The sequence below is a fragment of the Canis lupus genome, chromosome 16 (assembly GCF_048164855.1).
Source record: "Canis lupus baileyi chromosome 16, mCanLup2.hap1, whole genome shotgun sequence".
In the NCBI taxonomy this organism is placed as follows: Eukaryota; Metazoa; Chordata; class Mammalia; order Carnivora; family Canidae; genus Canis; species Canis lupus.
Window position 1 is genome coordinate 24225476 of NC_132853.1, and position 21629 is coordinate 24247104.

A 21629-nucleotide genomic window follows, 5' to 3' on the forward strand; every position below is an offset into this window, starting at 1 on the left:
GAGCCTTGCTCTTCCTAGTTAAAAGCAGTTAGGCCACAACAGTACATCAAACCCTCCCAGACCCATTTGGAAAAACCTGTGGCACTGTGGATGCTTACATTTGTTTATTCTTGCTACAAATGCTATTGACTGGGATTTGCAACCCCTTCGCCTTTGTATACTCTGCCGTGATGAAAACTTTACTAAGGTTTGGTGGTTGTCATCCAGTTGTCATATTTTGAGCGAACAGCAAATCTTCCATACATGGGGCCCATGTTTTCAAAGAGGAGACTTTAGAGCAACAACTCCAAAACTTGGAATGCGTTGCTTTAATCCTATCTAGGAACTTTTTTAATGTTTAATTTAAACACCTAGCATATTCTATGGCTGTGGGAGGGGAAGACAGAAGAGTTTCCTCTAGAGGGTAGCTGGCTTTCCAGCATACTGTCTGAGCATCGTTAGAAGCAGGCATCTCGTTAGCTAATACATTACACCAATCAAGGAGAGTTATCTTAAGCCACAATTAATCTGCTCCCTGGCATATGTTGATAGGAAAGCATCATGCTGTTTCTTAATTAAAAGCAAACGGATTAAAAATGATTAATAAGAGTATTAAATATTCTCCTAAACTAAAGGCTTTGTGATTCTTGGATAAATCTAGTTGTGTTGTTTTTTTTTTTTTTTTTTTCCATTCTGAAACCCAAGAAGCATTCACCGTTTTATTTTTTCCAGCCCCCAAAATCTGCATAAGTAGGGGCATGTGCATAAGTTCTCAAGCCTTAGAGAAGTCTAAATTGCCAATGATAGAGATGGAAATGTCTGAGTTCAGGTGGCAGCGGGTAAGAATCCCAGTATATCCAGTCCATATGCAGGGTACACTGGTGCTAGGATGCTGGAGTGAAGACCACTGCATTGTAGGGGCAACATCACCATCCCTCCTCTTTGTCAGTAGAGATTGACGAGGCACTGAGAGGTGGGAAGTCTTGCTTGGGCCTACGCCAGCTTGGCCATCCCACCCTGGCCAGGAGAGCTGATCTTTGTGTCTATTATTCCAAACAGAGCAGGCATGTTGGGGGCCAGAGAAAGAACTAGAAAGGGCACACTGCTGACCCTTAATCCTGGGCTCCTTAATCCTTTAACTGTGAAGGACTCCTTAAGAACTTTTAGAAATGTGGAAGTCAGTCACGTGATGTAATAAATAACCAGTCATAGCTAACTCACCAGCTAAGTTAGAGATGAAGCAAGAGTCTGTGAAAAACCATTCTTTATGAAGGCATGAAATAGAAAGTTAGAAAACCACACAGTGCTTAGTTTCTGACTGAGTGCTGCCCTTGAAGGGTGTGAAGAAGACCTTCCCTCTGTGCCTTGTGGGTCCTGAAGTTAAAATTGTGGCACTGACGCCTTGCTGGTATGCAGGATTCCTGAGCCACAGCTCAAGCCTCAAAGCTTCTGAGAGTCCCTAATGCACCCACCTATTAAATTACAGCTCCAAACTCATTGTCATTCTGACTTTGACTTCGTTAGTGATAACAGAGAAGGATAGCGCACCTTTAAATGACGAGCTTTGTGTTTAATTACCCAAACAAAATGACATAAATATGAATGAGCCCTAATGGTGGTACTTGGTTTTCCGGAAACCATTAACAAAACGATTCCTAAATGATTTGTAAAGAAAATGAGAGGAGAAGAGAGCAAGGAGAAGGCTATTAGGTTCTAACACACTCCTGAATTATTATGTAGTCAACTACCTAGGAAATACTCGGCTAAATGATCTCGAAAAAAAGGCACAAGGTGGTTTGTCGAGACTTTCAGGGTTACAGACGCCTTACACCTTTAGAATATTCTCAGAAGGTAAAATGGGGGGTCGATTTCTGACCTGTTGGCTCTCCCCTAGCAGCAAGACTTCCCACACATCAGTCCCCCCAGGCCTCATTGAAAGAGACTTCCACAACCAGGCAACTCATCTGCCAGCCTGGCGGGGGCTAGAGACTTACATTTTTAAAATTGTGTCTCACTTCCTCAGAAAAAACACATTTCATTTTTTTATTTATTTATTTTTTAAGAGATTTTATTTATTTTTCATGAGAGACACAGAGAGAGGCAGAGACACAGGCAGAGGGAGAAGCAGGCTCCATGCAGGGAGCCTGATGTGGGACTTGATCCCGGGACTCCAAGATGACGCCCTGGGCCAGAGGCAGGTGCTAAACTGCTGAGCCACCCAGGGATCCCCCCCTCCCTTTTTTTTAAAGATTTTATGTACGTATTTAGAGAGTGAGAGAGCATATGCACAAGTTGGGAAGAGGAAGAGGGAGAGAGAATCTCAAGCAGGCTCTGTACTGAGCATGGAACTGGACACAGGGCTCGATCTCACAACCCTGAGATCATGACCTGAGCCAAAATCAAGAGTCGGATGCTCAAATGACTGAGCCACCCAGGCGCCCCTTCATTTTTATTTTTTTTTAAATACATGTTAATTTTTATTTTTTAAGTAAAGTCTATACCCACGTGGGGCTCGAACTCAAAACTGCAAGATTAAGAGTCACTCTACTGACTGAACCAGGCAGGCTCCCCACAATCAGAACTTGATTAAACAATTTGGGCTTTTAACTCTCTCAGGTCCATCAGGTGATTACATTCTCTCAGCCTTAGTGGAATAGGTAAAAACCTAGAATGAGAGGACTTGAGTCAGGTGTGAGCCCTGATGCCTCCAGGGGCCCAAGCGAATGCTTCAAAGATGCATCTTGTACCAAAAGAAGAAAAGAGAGAATGAGGACAGCTCCTGTCCTGAGGCCTCTTTCCTCTTTACAATGCCAACAATAGTGGAAAAACTTGAACAACTCTTTTTTACTGAGCCAGCTGTTGGAGTGAATTTTCCAGAAAGTGAACAGAGTGTCCAGCCTAGCCCCGGTGTTTGACCAGGAGTTGTTGTTTACAGGCCTACGTTTGGGACAATAACAAGGACCTGGTGGAGTGGCTGGAGAAACAGCTGACCGAGGAAGATGGTGTTCGCTCAGTAATCGAGGAAAACATCAAATATATCAGCAGAGACTATGTCCTCAAGCAGATCCGCAGGTGAGACCCGCATTGGGGAACTTGCGTAGGAGAAATTGGGCTCACTTCTTTGGAAGGAGCTAAGATTTAAGAACAAATCGTGAGATGATGCCTTACAGTCTTTGTGGGTTTTTTCTGTTGGAGACTGCTGTAATGAACCCTCCAGTAAAAATAGAGCCCTGAAACACAATTCTTTCTCAGTTGCTGGGCTCTAGGGCACTTAGTAATCTCCACTAGATGAAGGCTTAGTTCATTGTGCCCAACTATTAGCTACAAGTGCAGATCTTCAGACTGTGAGAAAAGCTGATTCCATGGCAGCTACATTCTCCACTGGAATATTACATACATGAAGTAGCCTTCACAGGGTACCACATCTGGAGACCTGTCCTTTGCTCCTACTGATGTTAGAATAACCTGGCCAAGATGTTACTCGATTTCTCCACTGTATGATTACTGATTTTCCCCATTGCACCTAATAGGCAATCTGTGGGGAGACACTTTAAGGCCATGGAGATGTCCTGTTCCTCATCAGGATTTTCAGGCATTCCTGGCTGACCCGTGTCTGATCCAGTTTTTATGGCAAGGTTGCAAAAAGGAGAACTTCCCAACTCTCTGTCCTCCACAGTCCTCACTCCAGTCTCCGTGAGCAGTCTTCTCTCTCCCCCCATTCATGTACATGTTCATTAGCCTACGCCAATAATGAATTTATATTTTTTAAAATAATTTGCAATTCATTATTACACTTAACTTTAATGCCCAAAATGTCCCAGATTTAGCCAGTGGAAGCACCTTTGTGCTGGTTCCACTCTCTGACATGTCCCTATTGGTTTGGGGGGGTTTTTTGGTTCAGGTTTTTGGTTTTTTAGGGTTTTTTAAGTAATTCCTTACCTTTTGACGTAGCAAAAACGTGTCAGGTCCTTTTTGTACCTGCCTTGCTGCTGGGGACTTTTTTCATATAGGAAAACAAATTAGGTGAGGTGGTGCCTGATATATCTGCAGTGGATTCTATTAGCATGTTATCAGGTAGTTCTTAACTTCCTCGCTCCCCATCTAGACACTTCTGCTTCTCTCTTCTTCACCATCCCCAATCTTCCTCTCCAGCTTGGTACAGGCCAATCCCGAGGTTGCCATGGACTCCATCGTCCATATGACTCAGCATATCTCACCCACTCAGCGAGCAGAAGTCGTACGGATCCTCTCCACGATGGACTCCCCTTCAACGTAGAAAGAGCTTCCTGCCCATCCCTGCCTCTGGAGAAAAGGGCTAGAGCTGCCTCTTACAGCTGAAACCACTCTAATGAGAAGGCACAGAAGACCCAGCACTGGCATCCAAACGGCATTTTGCTTCCCCCTCGAACGTTTTCAGTTATGCATGACATAATGGGATATAGGGTCACAAAGCCCCTACTGGTCACACCCATCCTGTTCAGTATTTATTATTTTGTCTGTGACTACAGCCCTCCTTTCCTGCAATGACTCACGAAGGCAATGAAGGGTACAAGCCTGTACCGTGAGGTCTCACTACATAAAAGCAGGGCTGCTGCTCCTGTCCTGACAGCTCCTTGGTCCCAGCCCAGGGAAATGTGAAGTGTTGTCGGGCAGTCAGAAGCCCTCCCTTAGCCCCGGCTCCATGAGCCTGCAGCCAGAGGCAGCAGAGGAGGGCTGGGGCAGGGAAAAAGCCTCAAGTCCATTGTCTTTTTTACCTCCATGTTCAGCCCGGTATGCACTAGGTACGAGAGAGGACTAGTTCCTGGTTTAATCACACCAAGGTACTTGTTTCTTCATGGAGTATGAAATCTGCAAGCTACATGAGAACTCAAAGATGAGGGCAAAACTGTGACTTAAGAAGCAAAGAAAGAAGATAGACCAAGTCACATTGTTGATTTAGGGGCCTTGACTGTGGGCTTGATTCTCTTAGAACAAATGGAAAGATGGTTGAACTATCACTACCTTGCATATCACTGCTCAACCAGCTGTTGCACTTGCTGGTAGCCACATAGGCAGTGCAGTAGCCCAAGCTAGGGCAGAAGAGGAGTGGGGGTGGGGGGCCTGGCCCTTTGTGTCACTGATGGGAAGTAATAACTCATGCCATAGGGAAAGTGGGCCAGATAATCTCTCTTTTTTAGAACTTGGAAAGTTATTACTTACTATTAAGCCTGGAGCTTTGATAGTTCTAAAAGGTTACTAGTGCCTCCAGAGTCACTCAGCTCTATTTCCAGAGCAACTCTCCTAGCAGTGGACATCCCTCTTCCCTCCAGGTCTTGTCTCTTCCTGGAATGTCCACAAGCAGCAGATACAGCTGGTCTCCCCACAGCTGCTGAAAGGAACCCTGGTGTGACCTCTCAGCACAGAAACTGGTCTTCCCCGATGTGAGCAGGCTTCCGGGGAACACAGAATCCACATGACCTTAAGATTATCTACAACTCCATCGTGGTGCTGTTGTCTTCCAGGCTCACTGGTCCCTCCTCGGCCAGCGGCTGGGGCCTCCTCACCAGTGGTGGAGAGAGTTTCTTTTCAACAACCTGTTTATTCAAGGAAAGAGTTTCTGGACTCCCCCCATTGGTGTTCCTCAAGCAGGAGTGGCAGGTGATCAGGGCTGGTGTAGCATCCGGTTTTCACAGTGCAGCTAATTGCATTTGTCTCTGATGACCAAGGAAGAAATCAATCACTAAGACATTTTAGTAGAATGGTATGAATACTTTTGTACAAGCTACAGTTTTGAGCCTTAACGCTATAGTACACGCACAAGAACAAGCTCTACCCCCTTCTTTGGGACTGGCTCATGCAAATGGGCACTGTGTGGCTGGAGATTCCACTGCCTGCCTGCTGGAGCTTGGAGCTGAGGGCAGGAAAAGGTGGGGAACAATGTTCAGTCCAGAGAGAAGCATCCACTACTGCTGGTATCAGCTTAAGTAAATATTGGATTAGTCTTGGACCAGATTATTCTTTTCTGTAATTAGCAAAATTCCACATACCTGTAGGTGGCACAAACCCCTGTGCTCACCCTGGCATTTCTTCAGAGGCAGGGTGGGTCACACTTGTTTTACTTTTTCCCTCTTCACCAAACTATGACACATTAAGTGAATACGGTTCCTCTCTGGAAGTCTGTCATGCCTACCTACCACCCTGCCTCCCAACCCCCATCCCCAGAGCACCTCAGTGTAGGTCTGCCCCCAGACAGGGGGTTTTCATACAGAGAAGCCAGGAAGAGCCATAGAAATTGAGCAATCTAATATTCCCCCAGCCCATTACATATGCAAGGTTACTGAGCTAGGAGGAGTATAAATGATGTATTGACCAAGACTTGCTTGAGCTGAGATTGCCATATTCACTTCGTTCACAAAGCAGCCTTCACTTGTCTCTTTGAGAATTCGATGGACACATACCCTGATGAGCAAGGAGCATCAGTCAAATGTATTCGTTTCACATTTTGTTGAAATAAACCTCCACATTTGTAGAAGAGTCACTGTTTGTCATTTCAACCCATGCCCGGCCACATTTGTGTTCCACTTTGAGCAGGGGCGCTTTCAGCAATGGTAGGGTGAGCCCCTGTCCCGCTGCTGAAAGCTGAACATTATAGTAACAGAACAGCATGCATGCATTGCTTCTGCAAAGTGTAATCTTTGAGAGACTTGGATGCTTTTCAGATACACATAACCTTGATGGTCTGGGCAATTTCAGGGGTGTTCTTAATAGGAAGTGAAGATTTGAACCTCTTAGTTTGCATGAGTTTGTGGGATTTTCTGGGTCGAGTGAATAGTGAACCATTTTCAGAGCTTACCTCAGGCCAGTTTTATGGAAAGGTTGTGTATTCTCAATAATATAGCTGCTTAATAGATTTTTGAATGCTAATTTTGGGCACAAAAAGGCAATAAGGGCAGGAAGCTCATGCTTGTGTGCCTGCAACCCTCTGCCTCAGTTTCTCTCTGTAAATCCCTGTGGTTGAAGCAAGAACAAACACCAGTCCCTAAACATTTGCAAAGAAAGGTAGAAACCACAAGACAGCAGGGAAGGGAAGCACTAGCCTTTGACGATATTTAAACTTGGTATGTTGGTTCTGTCTTTCTGGGATGTTTAGCAAAGAGTGTTTTTTTCTAAAATGTTTTATTTTAGCTTTGCGCAGTGGCAGTATCGTATCCAATGAGGTTTATCTGAGGTGCAATTATTGCTAATTAAAATGTTTTATTTTAAATATATTTTATATGTACATATGATATATTGTAAATATATGTCCATTTGAATCACCCAAAGGTAGATGTTCTTAGAGTGATAAGGTGGCAGATCCAGGGGAAAAATTATTCTTTGCTGCCAGCTACCACACTCCATGGGTAGGGAGTCCTGGTGGCAGAGAGGCCTTAGGCTTTCCCTCCTCCCTAAGCAGGCAAAGGAGAAGCAGACCCCAAGATGCAAATTTTAAGCAGCCCCTGCCCTCAGCCCACACCTGTTGGTGGTCCTGGGATGGGAAAAATATTCTGCTCCTGCCCCACCCCCCCACCCCCAGGAACTTTCTGAGACATACAGTCCTTTCTTATGTTGGGGAGTGATATTTCTTTCATTGGCCTTTGTAATAAAAGAAAATTTAAAACCTCCACTGGGATAATAAGAAAAGCTAGAACAGCAGGGATTCCCAGGCCTACCTACATTTCCCCAACTGAAAAACAAGGATGCAGTGATAAATACAAGTGCTTAATTACCATCACAGGGAGGACCCTTCCTGTGCTCCTTCAGCATGCCAGGCATGGTGAAAGCCTAGAGAGGAACTGAGCTGGGAGATTAACTCAGTGCTGGCTCCTTGGCTGAGCACTGGAAGGCCAAAAGCTGAGCCCATACAGTGAGGCAGAAAGTGGTAAGGGCTGCATGAGTGGTACAGACAATTAAGGGCCAAAGTCTTCTGGCAGAGAGTGGTTTCCAGATGGGAAAGGAAGGCAAGGTGTCTCAAGTCCGGGCACCAACACTTGCAAAGTTCTCAGGGACACTAGGAACATCACAGAGAAACACAGCAGTGCTTTGGGGGAGGATCGACGATGATAATCTGAAAAATGCAGGCAGGTTATGACAGATCATGGATCCCTGTAAGTACTAGGCCAACAAAGTAGATCTGTTCTGGAGAGTGGGAAACTCTTGGTGGTTTGGGGATATGGGAAGACTGGGTGCAAAAGTTTAGAAAGCAACCTGAGTGAAAAGACCACCATGTTGGGTGCCGAGAAGTCTAGCTTCAAGCCCAGCTCCATGTGTATGTCAGTGAGCTGGAGGGTACCTAGGATAGTGAGCCCAGGCCATTCCAGGAGGCATAGAAAGAATAAGCCACTGTCAGCTATTTTCAGTACTCCAGAAATCCCACATGTGTCTCAGGCAGGCAGCTAAGGGTCACCATGCCATTGTCTTTCTGATGAGTTTTGCCAACCCAGATAATATGGCTGGCCAGAAGTTCCAGTGGGCAGTTCATGATAATAAATAATGGGAACAGGATATCTTCATAAATGCAATGTTTGAGGGGGCAAAGTCTTCAAAAATAAGATTCTCTGAGGTTGCAGGGTGACAGGATGGGGTGGGAGATGATAGTGGTGTCTCAGCTCTGAGGATCTGAAACCACCCAGTGGGCTTGGCCCATTGGGTACCATAATGAGAGGAAGTAAATTGGAACTCAGAGATGGCTGAATAATGGGCCTAACCGCAAACATTCTGATCTATGACTGGTCTGGAGTGAGCAGGAAGGATTGGGGGTGAGAGGAGACAGAAAGGATTAAGACATCCAGGCCCTGACCTAGGAAAAAGCTAAGCAAGCATTCTTGTCCATGCTAACACAGGTGGGTATTTTTATAGTCACCGAAAAGAGCAGACTTTGGAATAAGCCCAGCTGGGTTCAAATATCTGGTCCCTCATCCCTGTTCTTTGGAAAAGTTCCTGCCTCCTCAATCTGTGGCATATGGATAAATAACAACTCAAGAGTGTTTGTTTTGTTTGTTTTAATTACTGTAAGTTAGTTAACACAAAGCGATGGACATTAGTAGCAAATTATCAATATATGTTAGGGTTCTCCATGCTCTGCCCCTTCCTCATGCTCACAAGATATGGGACCTGTCCTCACTCTAGAGTATCTTCCTCTTAAAAGCATTCAGAGAACTATCCCCCTTAACGGAGCAGAGATCTAGGGATTGTCTCCAGACACTGAGTTACATGGACACAATGCAAAAGTGTCACTGAGGACTGCTATGGTCTGAATGTCCCCCAAAATTGATGTGTTGAAATCCTAGCCTCCACCAGTGATATATTAGAAGATGGGACCTTTGGGTGGTGCTGAAGTCATAAGGATGAAGCCTTCATGAGTAGGATTAGTGTCTTATAAGAGGATCCAGATAGATCCCTTCCCTTTTCCATCATGTGAGGATACAACATGAAGTCATAGACCCCAGGAGAGAGCCCTCACCTGACCATGCTGGCATTCTAATCTCAGACTTCCATCTTGTTGTGGCAGTCCAAATGGACTAAGACAAAAAAAATGGACCATGATGGTGCTGCTATAACAAACCTAAAAATGTGGAAGCAGCTGGATATACAGGGAATGTGCCTCAACATAATAAAGGATTTCTATGACAAGCCCACCGTGAACGCCAGACTCAATAGTGTAAACCTAAAAGCTTTTCTTCTAAGATCAGAAAAAAGATAAGGTGCCCTTTCTTGCCACTTCTATTCAACTTAGTACTGGAAGTCCTAGCCAGAGCAATGAGGCAAAAAAGAAAATGCATCTAAATTGGAAAGGAAGAAGTAAAACTTTATTTGCAAGATGATATGAGACAGATATAGAAAACCCTAAAGACTCAAAAAAATTGTTAGAATAATAAGTTCAGTAAAGTTGTAGGATACAAAATCAATATACAAAAATCAGTTGCATTTCTACATACTACTAACAAACTTCTAGAGAAATTAAGAAAATCCCATTTGTGAGTGAATCAAAAGAATTATCTAGGAATAAATTTTACCAAGGAGATGAAAGATCTATACACTGAAAACTCATTGATGAAAGAAATTGAAGAAGATACAAATGGAAAGACATTCCATGATTATGGACTGGAAGAATTATTACCCAAAGCAATCTACAGATTCAGTGCAATTCCTATCAAAATATTTTACCAAAATGGCATTCTACAACGAACTAGAACAAATAATTCTAAAATTTGAATGGAACCACAAAAGACCCCAGATAGCCAGTGTAATATTGAAAAAGAAGAACAAAGCTAGAAGCATCACACCTCTTGATTACAAAACTATAGTCATCAAAACATTTTGGTACTGGCATAAAAACAGACATAGATCAATAGAACAGAATAGAGAGTTCAGAAATAACCCCATGCATATAAGGTCAATTAGTTTACAACAAAGAAGCCCAGAATATACACGGGGGAAACGATAGCCCTCTCCAATAATTGGTGTTGGGAAAACTGGACAGCCACACATGCAAAAAAAAGAATGAAACCAGACCCTTCTCTTATACCATACAAAAAAAAAAAATCAATTCAAAATAGTTTAGAAATGAGTGCAAAACCTGAAGCCATAAACTCCCAGAAGAAAACATAGGGGCTAAACCCCTTAACATCAGTCTTAGACAATGATTTTTTTAAATTTTACACCAAAAGCAAAGGCAACAAAAGCAAGTGGGACTACATCAAATTTAAAAACTTCACAGCAAAGAAAACCATCAACAGAATAAATGAAAAGGCAACCTATGGGAGAAAATTTGCAAATCATTTATCTGATAAAGGGTTAATATCCTAAATATATAAAGAACTCATAGCAACTCACTAGCAAAATAATCTGATTTTAAAAAGACAGGAACTGAGTAGGTATTTTTCCAAAGATGACCAACAAATGGCCAACAAGTACATGAAAAGGTGTTCCTCATTCATCATCAGGGAAATGCAAATCAAAACCACAACAAGATATCACCTCATACCAGTCAGAATGGCTAATATCAAAGATAAGAGATAAGTGTTGGAGAGAACGTGAAAAAAGGGACACTTTGATACTGTTGGTGTAAATGTAAATTGGTACAGGCTCTATGGAAAAGACTATGCAGGTTCCTGAAAAATTTTTAAAAGAACTACCATGTGATTCAGCAGTCTCACTTCTAGGTATATGTCAAAGGGAAATGAAAACAGAATATTGATATCTGTGCTCCCACATTTCTCACAGAATTATTGACAATAGCCACCATATGGAAAACAAGCTAAGTGTCTATTAGCAGATGAATGGATAATGAAGATGTGAGACACAGATAAACACACACACACACACACACACACACACACAGTGGAATATTATTCAGCCCTGAGAAAGAAGGGAACCCTGCCATTTGTGACAATATGATGGACTTTAAGGACATTATACTATGTGAGATAAGCCAAACAGACAAACACCATATGGTATCACTTGTATGTGGAATTAAAACAAAACCTCAAACTCATACAAATAGAGACAAAAAATGACTGCCAGTGGCTTGGGGTGGGGAGTGGGGTGTAGGGAGCAGTAGGGAAAAGTTCAGCTATAAGATGAATAAGATCTGAGGATCTAGTGTACAACATGGTAAATACAGGTGATAATGCTACATTGTATAATTAAGATGTGTTAAGATGGTAGAACTTGGGTTCTCAACACACACAAAATAGTGAGGTGATGGATGTGTTAATCAACTAAATGAAGGGAACCCTTTCACAATGTACCTATGTAGCAAATCACCACAATATACACTTTAAATATCTTACAATTTTGGATGTCAATTATGCCTCAATAAAGCTGAATTTTTAAAATAATAATAATAATACCAGGAGTGAGGAGCTGTAACAAACCTAAAAATGTCGAAGTGACTTTGGAAGAGTTTGGAGATCTGTGCAAGAAAAAGCCTACATTGCCATGAACAGATCTTGAAATGTGATTTGGGTGAGGGCTCAGAAGAGGAAGAGAGCTGTAGAGGAAGCCTCCATCTTCTTAGAGAACCCGTAAGTGATGGCAAACTGAATGTTGATAGAAATATGGATGCTAAAGGGTCATTCTGATGTGGTTTCCAACAGAAATGAGGAACGTGTTATCGGAAACTCAAAGAAAAGGTGATCCTTGTTAAAAAGTGGAAAAGAACTTGGCTGAATTGTGTTCATGTTCCAGTGCTTTGTGGGAGGTAGAACTTGTGAGCAGTAGAACTGGATATTTGGTCGAAGCTGTTTTGTTTTTTTTTAAGATTTTATTTATTTATTCATGAGAATGTACAGAGAGGAGAGAGAGAGGGAGAGACACAGGCAGAGGGAAAAGCAGGCTCCATGCAGGGAACCCAACATGGGACTAGATCCTGGGCCTCCAGGATCATGCTCTGGGCAGAAGGTGGTGCTAAACCGCTGAGCCACCCAGGTTGCCCCTCGAAGCTGTTTCTAAGCAAAGTATTGAAGGTGCAGCTTATCTACTTCTGAATTTTATAGTAAAATGGGAGAAGAGAGATGACTTAAGGACAGAATTGTTAAAAGGGAAGTAGAAATGTAAAGTTTGAAAAATTCTCCATCTATCCATATTGCAAAAAAAATGTGGAAGCATGTTTTGAAGAAAACACAAGGGTACAGCCAAGTGACCCTCTGATATGGAGATTAGCATAGTATGTGGACTTCAGGGGAAGGACATTAGAATGAAAGAAGGAAGGTTGTTGGACTTGTTAGACTTTACAAGATGATCATAGAACTATTCAGCTGCTTTTTTTTTTTTAAGATTTTACTTATTTATTTTAAAGACTTATTTATTCATGAGAAACACAGAGAGGCAGAGACATAGGCAGAGGGAAAAGCAGGCTCCTCGTGGGGAGCCCTATGTGGGACTCAATCCTCAGACCTGGGATTACATGCTGAGCCAAAGGCAGACGCTCAACCACTGAGCCATCCTGGTTCAACAACTGAGCCATCCCAGCATCTCAAACTAATAAGCTTCTAATATGCTCTTTTCTTTAAGACAAGGGAGAAGGTTGGGGCACCTGCCTGGCTCAGTTGGTAGAGCATGTGACTCTTGATCTAGGGGTCATGAGTTCAAGCCCTACACTGAGCATAGAGCCTACTTAAAAAAAAAAAAAAAAGGCACCCCAAAGGCAATTCAGAGATCATGAGAGCTTCTTCAGTTTCAAGAGGCAGGTGTGGGGGAGAGACCACATTGCCTGGGTTTTAATAGGCCAGATATGAAGACCCACCTAAAGCTGTGGATGCCAGATCCTTGCCCAGCAGAGCCATGGGGGTGGGCCCCCCAAACACTCCATGGTAGTGCTGCTAACATTTTATTCCAGCCCAGGAGAGCTGCTATGTGGACTGCGTCCAGCAAAGCCATGGGGGCTGGCATACCCCAGGGGGTCCAGTGTGACTAAAAGACAAGACCCCCATTAAATGTATCTAGAAGGTGGCAGAGCGTCAAGTTAAAGAGGATTCTCAGCCGTAAGATTTAATGTTTGCCTTGTTGGGTTTTGGACTAGCTTGGGGCCCATCGTCCCGTTTCTTTTGGAATAGAAATGTCTATCCTGTGCCTTCCCACCCTGTATTTTGGAAGTACATAAATTGTTTGATTTAACAGGTTCATAGCTGGACCGGAATTTACCTCAGGATGAATATCTTGAGTCTCACATATATCTGACTTAGATGCTATTTAGATGAGACTGATTTTTAGACTTTTAAATTGATGCTGGAATGAGTCGAAGCTTTTGGGGCTGTTGGGATGGAAAGACTGTATTTTAAATGTAATAAGGATGTGAATTTGGGGAGCTAGAAACAGAATGCTATGGTATGAATGTTTATATCCTCCCCCAAATTTATGTTGAAATCCTAACCCACCACAGGTGATGGTATTAGTATCTGGGGCCTTTGGAAGGTGTTTAAGTCATGAGAACAGAGTCCTCATGAATATAAAAGAGGATCCAGAGAGATCCATTCTGCCTTCTGCCGTGTGAGGATATAACAAGAAGCCTATGATCTAGAAAAGAGCCTTCATCTAACCCTAATCTTGGGCTTCCAGCCTCCAGAACTGTTAGAAACAAATCTCTGTTGGAGTGCCTGTGTGGCTCAGTCAGTTGAGCGACCAACTCTTGATTTTGGTCATGATTTCAGGTTCGTGGGATTGAGCCCAGAGTTGGGCTCCACATCAGCAGAGAGTCTGCTTGTCCCACTTCCTCTGCTCCTGCCCCTGCTTGCTCTTGCTCTCTCAAATATTTAAAATAAAAATAAAATAGATTTATTTTGTTTATAAGCTAACCAGTTTGTGGTATTTTGTTATAGCAGCCTAAATGGACTAAGACAGAGAGGCTGAGCTCTAAGTCTGGCTGTGCTTACAGTGGGGCCTTGAGCAGCTCAAGGGGCTTCTGGAGTCTTGGTTTCCCTAGAGTGCATAAGGAAAGGCTGAATGTGAAAATTCCTAAGATCTCTTCTAGAAAGATTCTAATATAGGATCATGGATGAAGCTAAAGTCTGGGTGAAAATATTCCATATCCAGTGTCCAGTGGTATTTTCAGTAACAGCATTAATCTCAGTGGGAAACAACAATCCAGCAGCCCAGACAAAAATTTAACAGACATTAGAAATAAGACAGCAATAGGAGGCCTTATAAGCTTTTCATGAAGGAAAGACCAGAGAAGGTCCACTCTATCCACACATCGCTAATTGGCTGTGAGCTTACACACAGGTGTAGGAGAGATGCAAGAGGGTCCATCAGAAAGGAAAAGCCAGAGCAGACTAAAAATCTGTCAAAATTTTTAATATGCTTACGCACACACATACACACATGCGTGCGCACGCAATCAATAGAAGGTGAAGCCTTAGCAGCACAAGGTCTTTGAGTACAACATCTGCCCAAACCTTTGGTTGACCATTAGTCACAAGAGTGATACCTATGAAGCTAGGGTTAAAAGTAAGAACAAGTAGGGCACTTGACCAGCTCAGTCAGTCAGAGGAGCTTGTAACTTTTGATCTCAGGGTCATGAGTTTGAGCCCCACATGGGGTATATAAAGCTTACTTAAAAATAAATTTAAAAAAATAACACCTGGGTGGCTCAATGGTTGAGCATCTGCCTTCAGCTCAGTACATGATCCTGGGGTCCTGGGAACAATTGCCCCAGTGGGCTCTCTCTGCCTATGCCTCTGCATCTCTGTCTCTCACAAATAAACAAAATATTAAAAAAAATAAAAACAAGAATTTTTCAGACTTTAAGAGACAAAAACAAGCAGGGGGAGTGATAGAGGGAGAACAAGCAGACTCCCCACTGAGCAGGGGGTGCACTGTGGGGCTCCATCCCAGGACACTGAGATCATGACCTGAGCCAAAGTCAGACACTTAACCAACTGAATCATTCAGGTGCCCCCAAAATAAGAATTTTTAAAAAGAAAAACTGAACAGAGACATCAGCATCTTCATACCACATAGGAAACAGAATGCACAGATTTAGTCAAGTTATTAAAGCCAAAAAAAAAAAAAAAGCCTTTGGGGAGAAAAATCAGAATCCGTAGTTGCTATATTATAAAAAATGTATAATTTTCAAGAAAAAACTACGAGACATTCAAATAGGAAAGCATAATCTATCTTCAGTTCAGAAGAAACAAAAAATAGACAATAGAAACTGTTTCTATGTAAGTCCGGATGTTGAACCTAGCAGAAAAAAGACTTTAAATTGGCTATTATAGAAATTGTTAAAGTAAATTTTGGTGTTTTTTTTTTGTTAAAGTAAATTTTGAGTAAAATTCTGATATATGCTATAATAGAAATAAAACCTTGAAGACATTTATGCTAAATGACACATTATTCCAAACACAAAACATGAAATATTGTATAATTCCACTTATATAAAATAACTAGAATTATCAAATTCACAGAGACAAAGTAGAATAGTGCTTACCAGAGGCTGAAAGGAGGAGAAAATGGGGAGTTATCCTTTTATGGGTACAGGGTTTCAGTTTGGGATAACAAAAAATTCTGGAGATGGATAGCGGGGCTGGTTGCATAACAATGTGAATATACTTAATGCCACTAAACTGTACACTTAAAAACTGTTAAAATGGTAAAGTTTATGTTACGTATATTTACCACAATTTTTAAAAATCTAAAGTTGAAAATTACAGTAACAAAAGGAGAATTAGCTAGTGGGACTAAACAGTAGATTCAAGAAGGCAGAAGGAAGACTCTGTAAATTTGAAGATAGGGGTCGCCTGGGTAGCTCAGCGGTTTAGCACCCACCTTTGGCGCAGGACGTGATCCTGGAATCCCAGGATCGAGTCCCAGATTGGGCTGCCTCCATGGAGCCTGCTTCTCCCTCTGCCTGTGTCTCTACTTCTCTGTGTGTGTGTCTCTAATGAATAAATAAATAAAATCTTTAAAAATAAATAAATTTGAAGATAGGGCAATAGAAATCATCCAATGTGAAAGACAGAGCCTCAGAGACCCAGGAGACATCAGGTAATTTACGTGTGGTGAGAATGCCAGAAGCAGAGAAGAGAGAAAAGGGGGCAGAAAAAAACATTTGAAGATATAATGGCTAAAAATTTCCCAAATATGATGGACAACAATCTGTAGATCCAAGAAGCTCAATAATTCCCAAGGAGAATAAACACAAAGAGAGCTATATGTAGATCTATTATAGCCAACCCATTGAAATATAAAGAGAAAATCTTGAAAGGATCTAAAACTCATCACATATAGAGGAACAACAAAACAAAAGCCAAATGACAACAGCGACGAAAGCCAGAAGGCAGTGGGCTGATATATTCAAAGTAGTAGAAGAAAAAAAAAAAGGAACTGTCAAGCAAGAATCCTATATCCAGCAAAACCATCCTTAAAACAAAGATGAGGGGCACCTGGTTGGCTCAGCTGATGGAACATGTGACTCTTCATCTCAGGGTTGTGAGTTTAAGCTCACACTGGGTGTAGAGATTACATAAAAAATAAAGTCTTGTGAGAGAATGTCAGTTCTTCAACAGAAGCTAACAGTGCATTGAGGAAGGGAATTTAGAAATGATGTTATTTCAGCAATAAAATTTTATGAATCTTGCATATAACCAAATGATAAGCTGGCTTTTCATTTACACAATGGAAATGAATATTAAAGTATTCATAAAGACCAGTAGAGAAATATAAAGTTATTCTGATGAAGTTTTAAATGCAAAGAATTGAATATATTTTATAGACCTAGCATGTAACAGAATTTGATGAATACAATGTAGACCATAGGTATAGAATTCATTTATGTAGAATCTTAGGACAAAGCTTATTTAGAATTTTGAAATACATTTACCTCACGTTTAATAAAATCCCTAATGGAGATCCCTGGGTGGCTTAGCGGTTTAGCACCTGCCTTTGGCCCAGGGCGTGATCCTAGAGTCCCAGGATTGAGTCCCATATCGGGCTCCTTGCATGGAGCCTGCTTCTCCCTCTGCCTGTGTCTGGCCCTCTCTCTCTCTCTCTCTCTCTCTCTCTCTCTGTGTGTGTGTCTCATGAATAAATAAATAAAATCTCTAAAAAAAAAAAAAGATGCTCAACATCACTAATGATTAGAGAAATACAAAGCAAACCACAATGAGATATCACCTCACAATCATTAGGATAGCTTCTATCAAAACAAAAAACAGGGATCCCTGGGTGGCGCAGCGGTTTGGCGCCTGCCTTTGGCCCAGGGCGCGATCCTGGAGACCCGGGATCGAGTCCCACATCGGGCTCCCGGTGCATGGAGCCTGCTTCTCCCTCTGCCTGTGTCTCTGCCTCTCTCTCTCTCTGTGTGTGTGTGACTATCATAAATAAATTAAAAAAAAAATTAAAAACAAAAAACAGACAAACAAAAAAACAAAATAGAAAGCAATATTGGTGAGGATGTGGAGAAATTAGAATCCTTGTACACTGTTGGCGAAATTGTAAAAGGTGCAGCCACTATGGAAAACAGTATGGCAGTCCCTCAAAAAAATTAAAAATAGAATTACCATATGATCCAACAATTTCAAATCTAGGTATATATTCAAAAGAATTAAAAGTCTTTTTTTTTTTTTTAAAGATTTTATTTATTTATTCATGATAGTCACAGAGAGAGAGAGAGAGAGGCAGAGACACAGGCAGAGGGAGAAGCGGGCTCCATGCAGGGAGCCCGATGTGGGATTCGATCCCGGGTCTCCAGGATCGCTCCCTGGGCCAAAGGCGGGCGCCAAACCGCTGCGCCACCCAGGGATCCCGAATTAAAAGTCTTGAAGAGGGATGCCTAAATGGCTCACCAGTTGAGCGTCTGCCTTTGGCTCAGGGCATGATGCCAGAGTCTTGGGATCGAGTCCCACATCGGGCTCCCTGCATGAAGGCTGCTTCTTTCTCTGCCTATGTGTCTGCCTCTCTCTGTGTCTTTCATAAATAAATAAAATCTTTAAATAAAATAAATAAATCTTATTTATAAATAAATTAAATAAATAAATAAATAAAAGTCTTGAAGAGGGACACCTGGGTGGCTCAGTAGTTGAGCGTCTACCTTCGGCTCAGGTCATGATCCCAGATCCCAGGGTCCTGAGATCTAGTCCCACATTAGGCTCCCTGCATGGAGCCTGCTTCTCCCTCTGCCTGTGTCTCAGCCTCTCTCTCTCTCTCTCTCTGTGTCTCTCATGAATAAACGCCCTGGGCTGAAGGCGGCGCTAAACTGCTGGGCCACAGGGGCTGCCCTAAATAAAATCTTTTAAAAAAGATTTTAAAAATTAAAAGTCTTTAAGAGATATTGCACATTTATATTCATAGCAGCATTATTCACATTGGTCAATATATGGAATCAACCCAAATGTCCACTGACTGATGAATGGATAAACAAAATGCAATACATACATACAATGGAGTATTATACAGAAAACCTATTACATGGATCTTGATGCATGCTACAACATGGATGAACCTTGCTGATGAAAAAGTTTTGGTGATCTGTTGCACAACAGTGGGACTATTCCTCTTTTTTTAAGTTAGCCAAATGTTGGTCTTGAACTCATGACCCCAAGATCAAAAGTTGCATGCACTCCTGACTGAGCAGCCAGGCAATCCAGGATATTCTTAACACTACTGAAATGCACATTTTAAAATAGTTTAAATAGTTAAGATATAAATTTTATGTAACTTTACCATAATTTTTTAAAAAGAATACATGGTAAAAACAATAACAATGGAATTAAAATGGCTTCCTAACACAAAAGAAGGCAGTAAACAAGGAACAAACGGACAAAATCCTTACCTTTAATTACTTGGATTTGGAAGGACTAACTCATCAAAAGGCAGAGACTGCCAGACTAGATAAAAAACAAAATCCAATTCTGTATGGTCTATAAGAAACAAACTTTAGATTCAAACACATAAATTGAGGCACCTGGGTGGCTCACTCAGGCATCCAACTCTTAATTTCAGCTTAGATTGTAATCTCAGGGTCATGAGATCAAGCCTCATGTCCAGCTCTGCACTCAGAGGGGAGTCTATTTGAGATTCTCCCTCTCCCTCTGCCTCTCCCCCACTCTCTCTCTCTTCCCCCCAAATAAATAATTATTAATGTATACACACTTAAAAACAGCAACCAAGGGATCCCTGGGTGGCGCCAGCGGTTTGGCGCCTGCCTTTGGCCCAGGGCGCGATCCTGGAGACCCGGGATCGAATCCCACGTAGGGCTCCCGGTGCATGGAGCCTGCCTCTCCCTCTGCCTGTGTCTCTGCCTCTCTCTCTCTCTCTCTCTCTCTCTCTCTCTCTCTGTGTGTGTGTGACTATCATAAATAATAAATTAAAAAAATTAAAAAAAAAACAGCAAGCGAATATGTAAAGCAAAATTTGACAGAAGTGGGGGGGGTGGGTGGAGGGGTGGGTAAAATGGGTGAAAAGGATTAAGAGGTACAAACTTCCATTTAAAAAATAAGTCGTGAGGATAAAGAGCATAATAGCATAGGGAATATAGACAATAATGTTGTAATACACTTATTATGGTAAGCATTTAATAATGTATATAATTACTGAATCGCTGTGTGTACACCTGAAACTAATTTAATATATGTCCACTCTACTCCAATTAAAATTAAAAAAAAATTTTTAAGCCATGGAAATGTCCTGGTCAAACCAGGAGGGTTGCAGCACCTAGAGGCCAGCATCCTGGACATAATGAACATTACGGAGAGTGAACTTAGAGGAGAAATCAGGAGATATACACTGTGAGGCCACAATAAATACTTATAAATTTGAATAAAGAATCATGATTATTTATCTTAAAAAGTGACAGAAGTAAATGAAAGAAAAAATAGGTAAGTCAATAGTAACAGGTTTTAATCAATAACTTAAACTTTCATCCTAAAAAACTAGGGGAATAAAGGACAAACTAAACCCAAAGCAAGCAGATTGGAGTAAAAAATAAAGATGAGACTGGTAACTAATGAAACAGAAAATTAAAAAGCAATAAATAAAAATTAATAAAACCAAAAGTCAGTTATTTGAAAATATCAACAAAATTGACAAACAAGGAGAAGACACAAATTTCCAAAATCAAGAATGAAAGAGGTTTTGCTAGGAACCTTTCTGAAATTAAAATAATTATAAAGGAATATTATAAACAACTTTATACCAGCAAGACAACTTAAATAAAATTAATAAATGCCTAGAAAGACATCATTTACAAAAACTGACTGGAGAAGAAATAGAAAATCTTAATAGACCTATAACAAGTGAAGAAATCAGGTTAATAAATAAAAAATAAAAATCTTCCCACAAGGAAAAGCCCAGTCCTGGAAGGCTTCACTGATGAATTTTATTATCAAATATCTAATTTTTTTTAAAGATTTTATTTATTCATTCATGAGAGACACACAGAGAGAGAGAGAAACAGAGAGAGAGAGAGGCAGGGCAGGCTCCGTGCAGGGAACCTGACGTGGGACTCGATCCCGGGTCTCCAGGATCAGGCCCTGGACCCAAGGCGGCACTAAACCGCTGAGCCACCCGGGCTGCCCTATTATCAAATATCTAAAAGAAGAAATAACAATCTTACACAAACTCTTTCAGAAAACAGAAAACATTTTCTAATTCTCTGAAGCCAGTATTATTCTGACACCAAAGCAAACAAAGACATCACAAGAAAGGAAAACTGTGCACCAATATCCCTCATGAACATGGATGCAAAAATCCTTAGCAAATATTGGCACACCAAATCCAGCATCATAGTACAAAAAAAATTATACATCATAGCCAAGTGGGATTTGTCCCAGGAGTGCCAAGTTAGTTTAACATCCAAATCAATTAATGGAACATACCCTAATAGAATAAAGAACAAAAGCCACCTGGTCGTCTCAATAGGTGCAGAAAAACATTTTTAAAATTCAACAGCCATTCTAAATAAAAATTCTCAACAAATTATGAAAAGAAAGGAATTTCCTCAACCTGATAAAGGGCATCTATAAAAAAAAATCCAAACTAACATCATACTTAATGGTGAAAGATTGACTACTTTTCCCTCCTAAAATAAAAAACAAAGCAAGAATGTTGACTCGCCATTCTATTGAGCATCATACTGGAGGTTCTAGCCAGTGCAATAATTGCTAAATAAATAAATATTATAGGCTTGTAGATTG

General features: G+C 41.4%; 1 protein-coding gene and 1 non-coding gene across 16 annotated transcripts in view; both read left to right on the plus strand.

Annotated features, from left to right (window-relative positions):
* The window catches only part of ACACA (acetyl-CoA carboxylase alpha), a 284702-nt gene extending 278210 nt beyond the window's left edge, over positions 1 to 6492 (plus strand). For all 15 annotated transcript variants that reach the window (XM_072779608.1, XM_072779607.1, XM_072779609.1 and 12 more), the window contains 2 exons: positions 2915 to 3051; positions 4132 to 6492. In XM_072779608.1, coding sequence (XP_072635709.1) covers positions 2915 to 3051; positions 4132 to 4255 — 261 coding nt within the window. In that variant the 3' untranslated portion in view covers positions 4256 to 6492. The remainder of the gene's footprint in view (positions 1 to 2914; positions 3052 to 4131) is intronic.
* Positions 6493 to 7141: 649 nt separating this feature from the next.
* LOC140607702 (U4 spliceosomal RNA) lies at positions 7142 to 7280 on the plus strand. Its single transcript, XR_012009648.1, has one exon. It is a non-coding gene; the product is annotated as a U4 spliceosomal RNA (small nuclear RNA).
* Positions 7281 to 21629: the final 14349 nt, after the last annotated feature.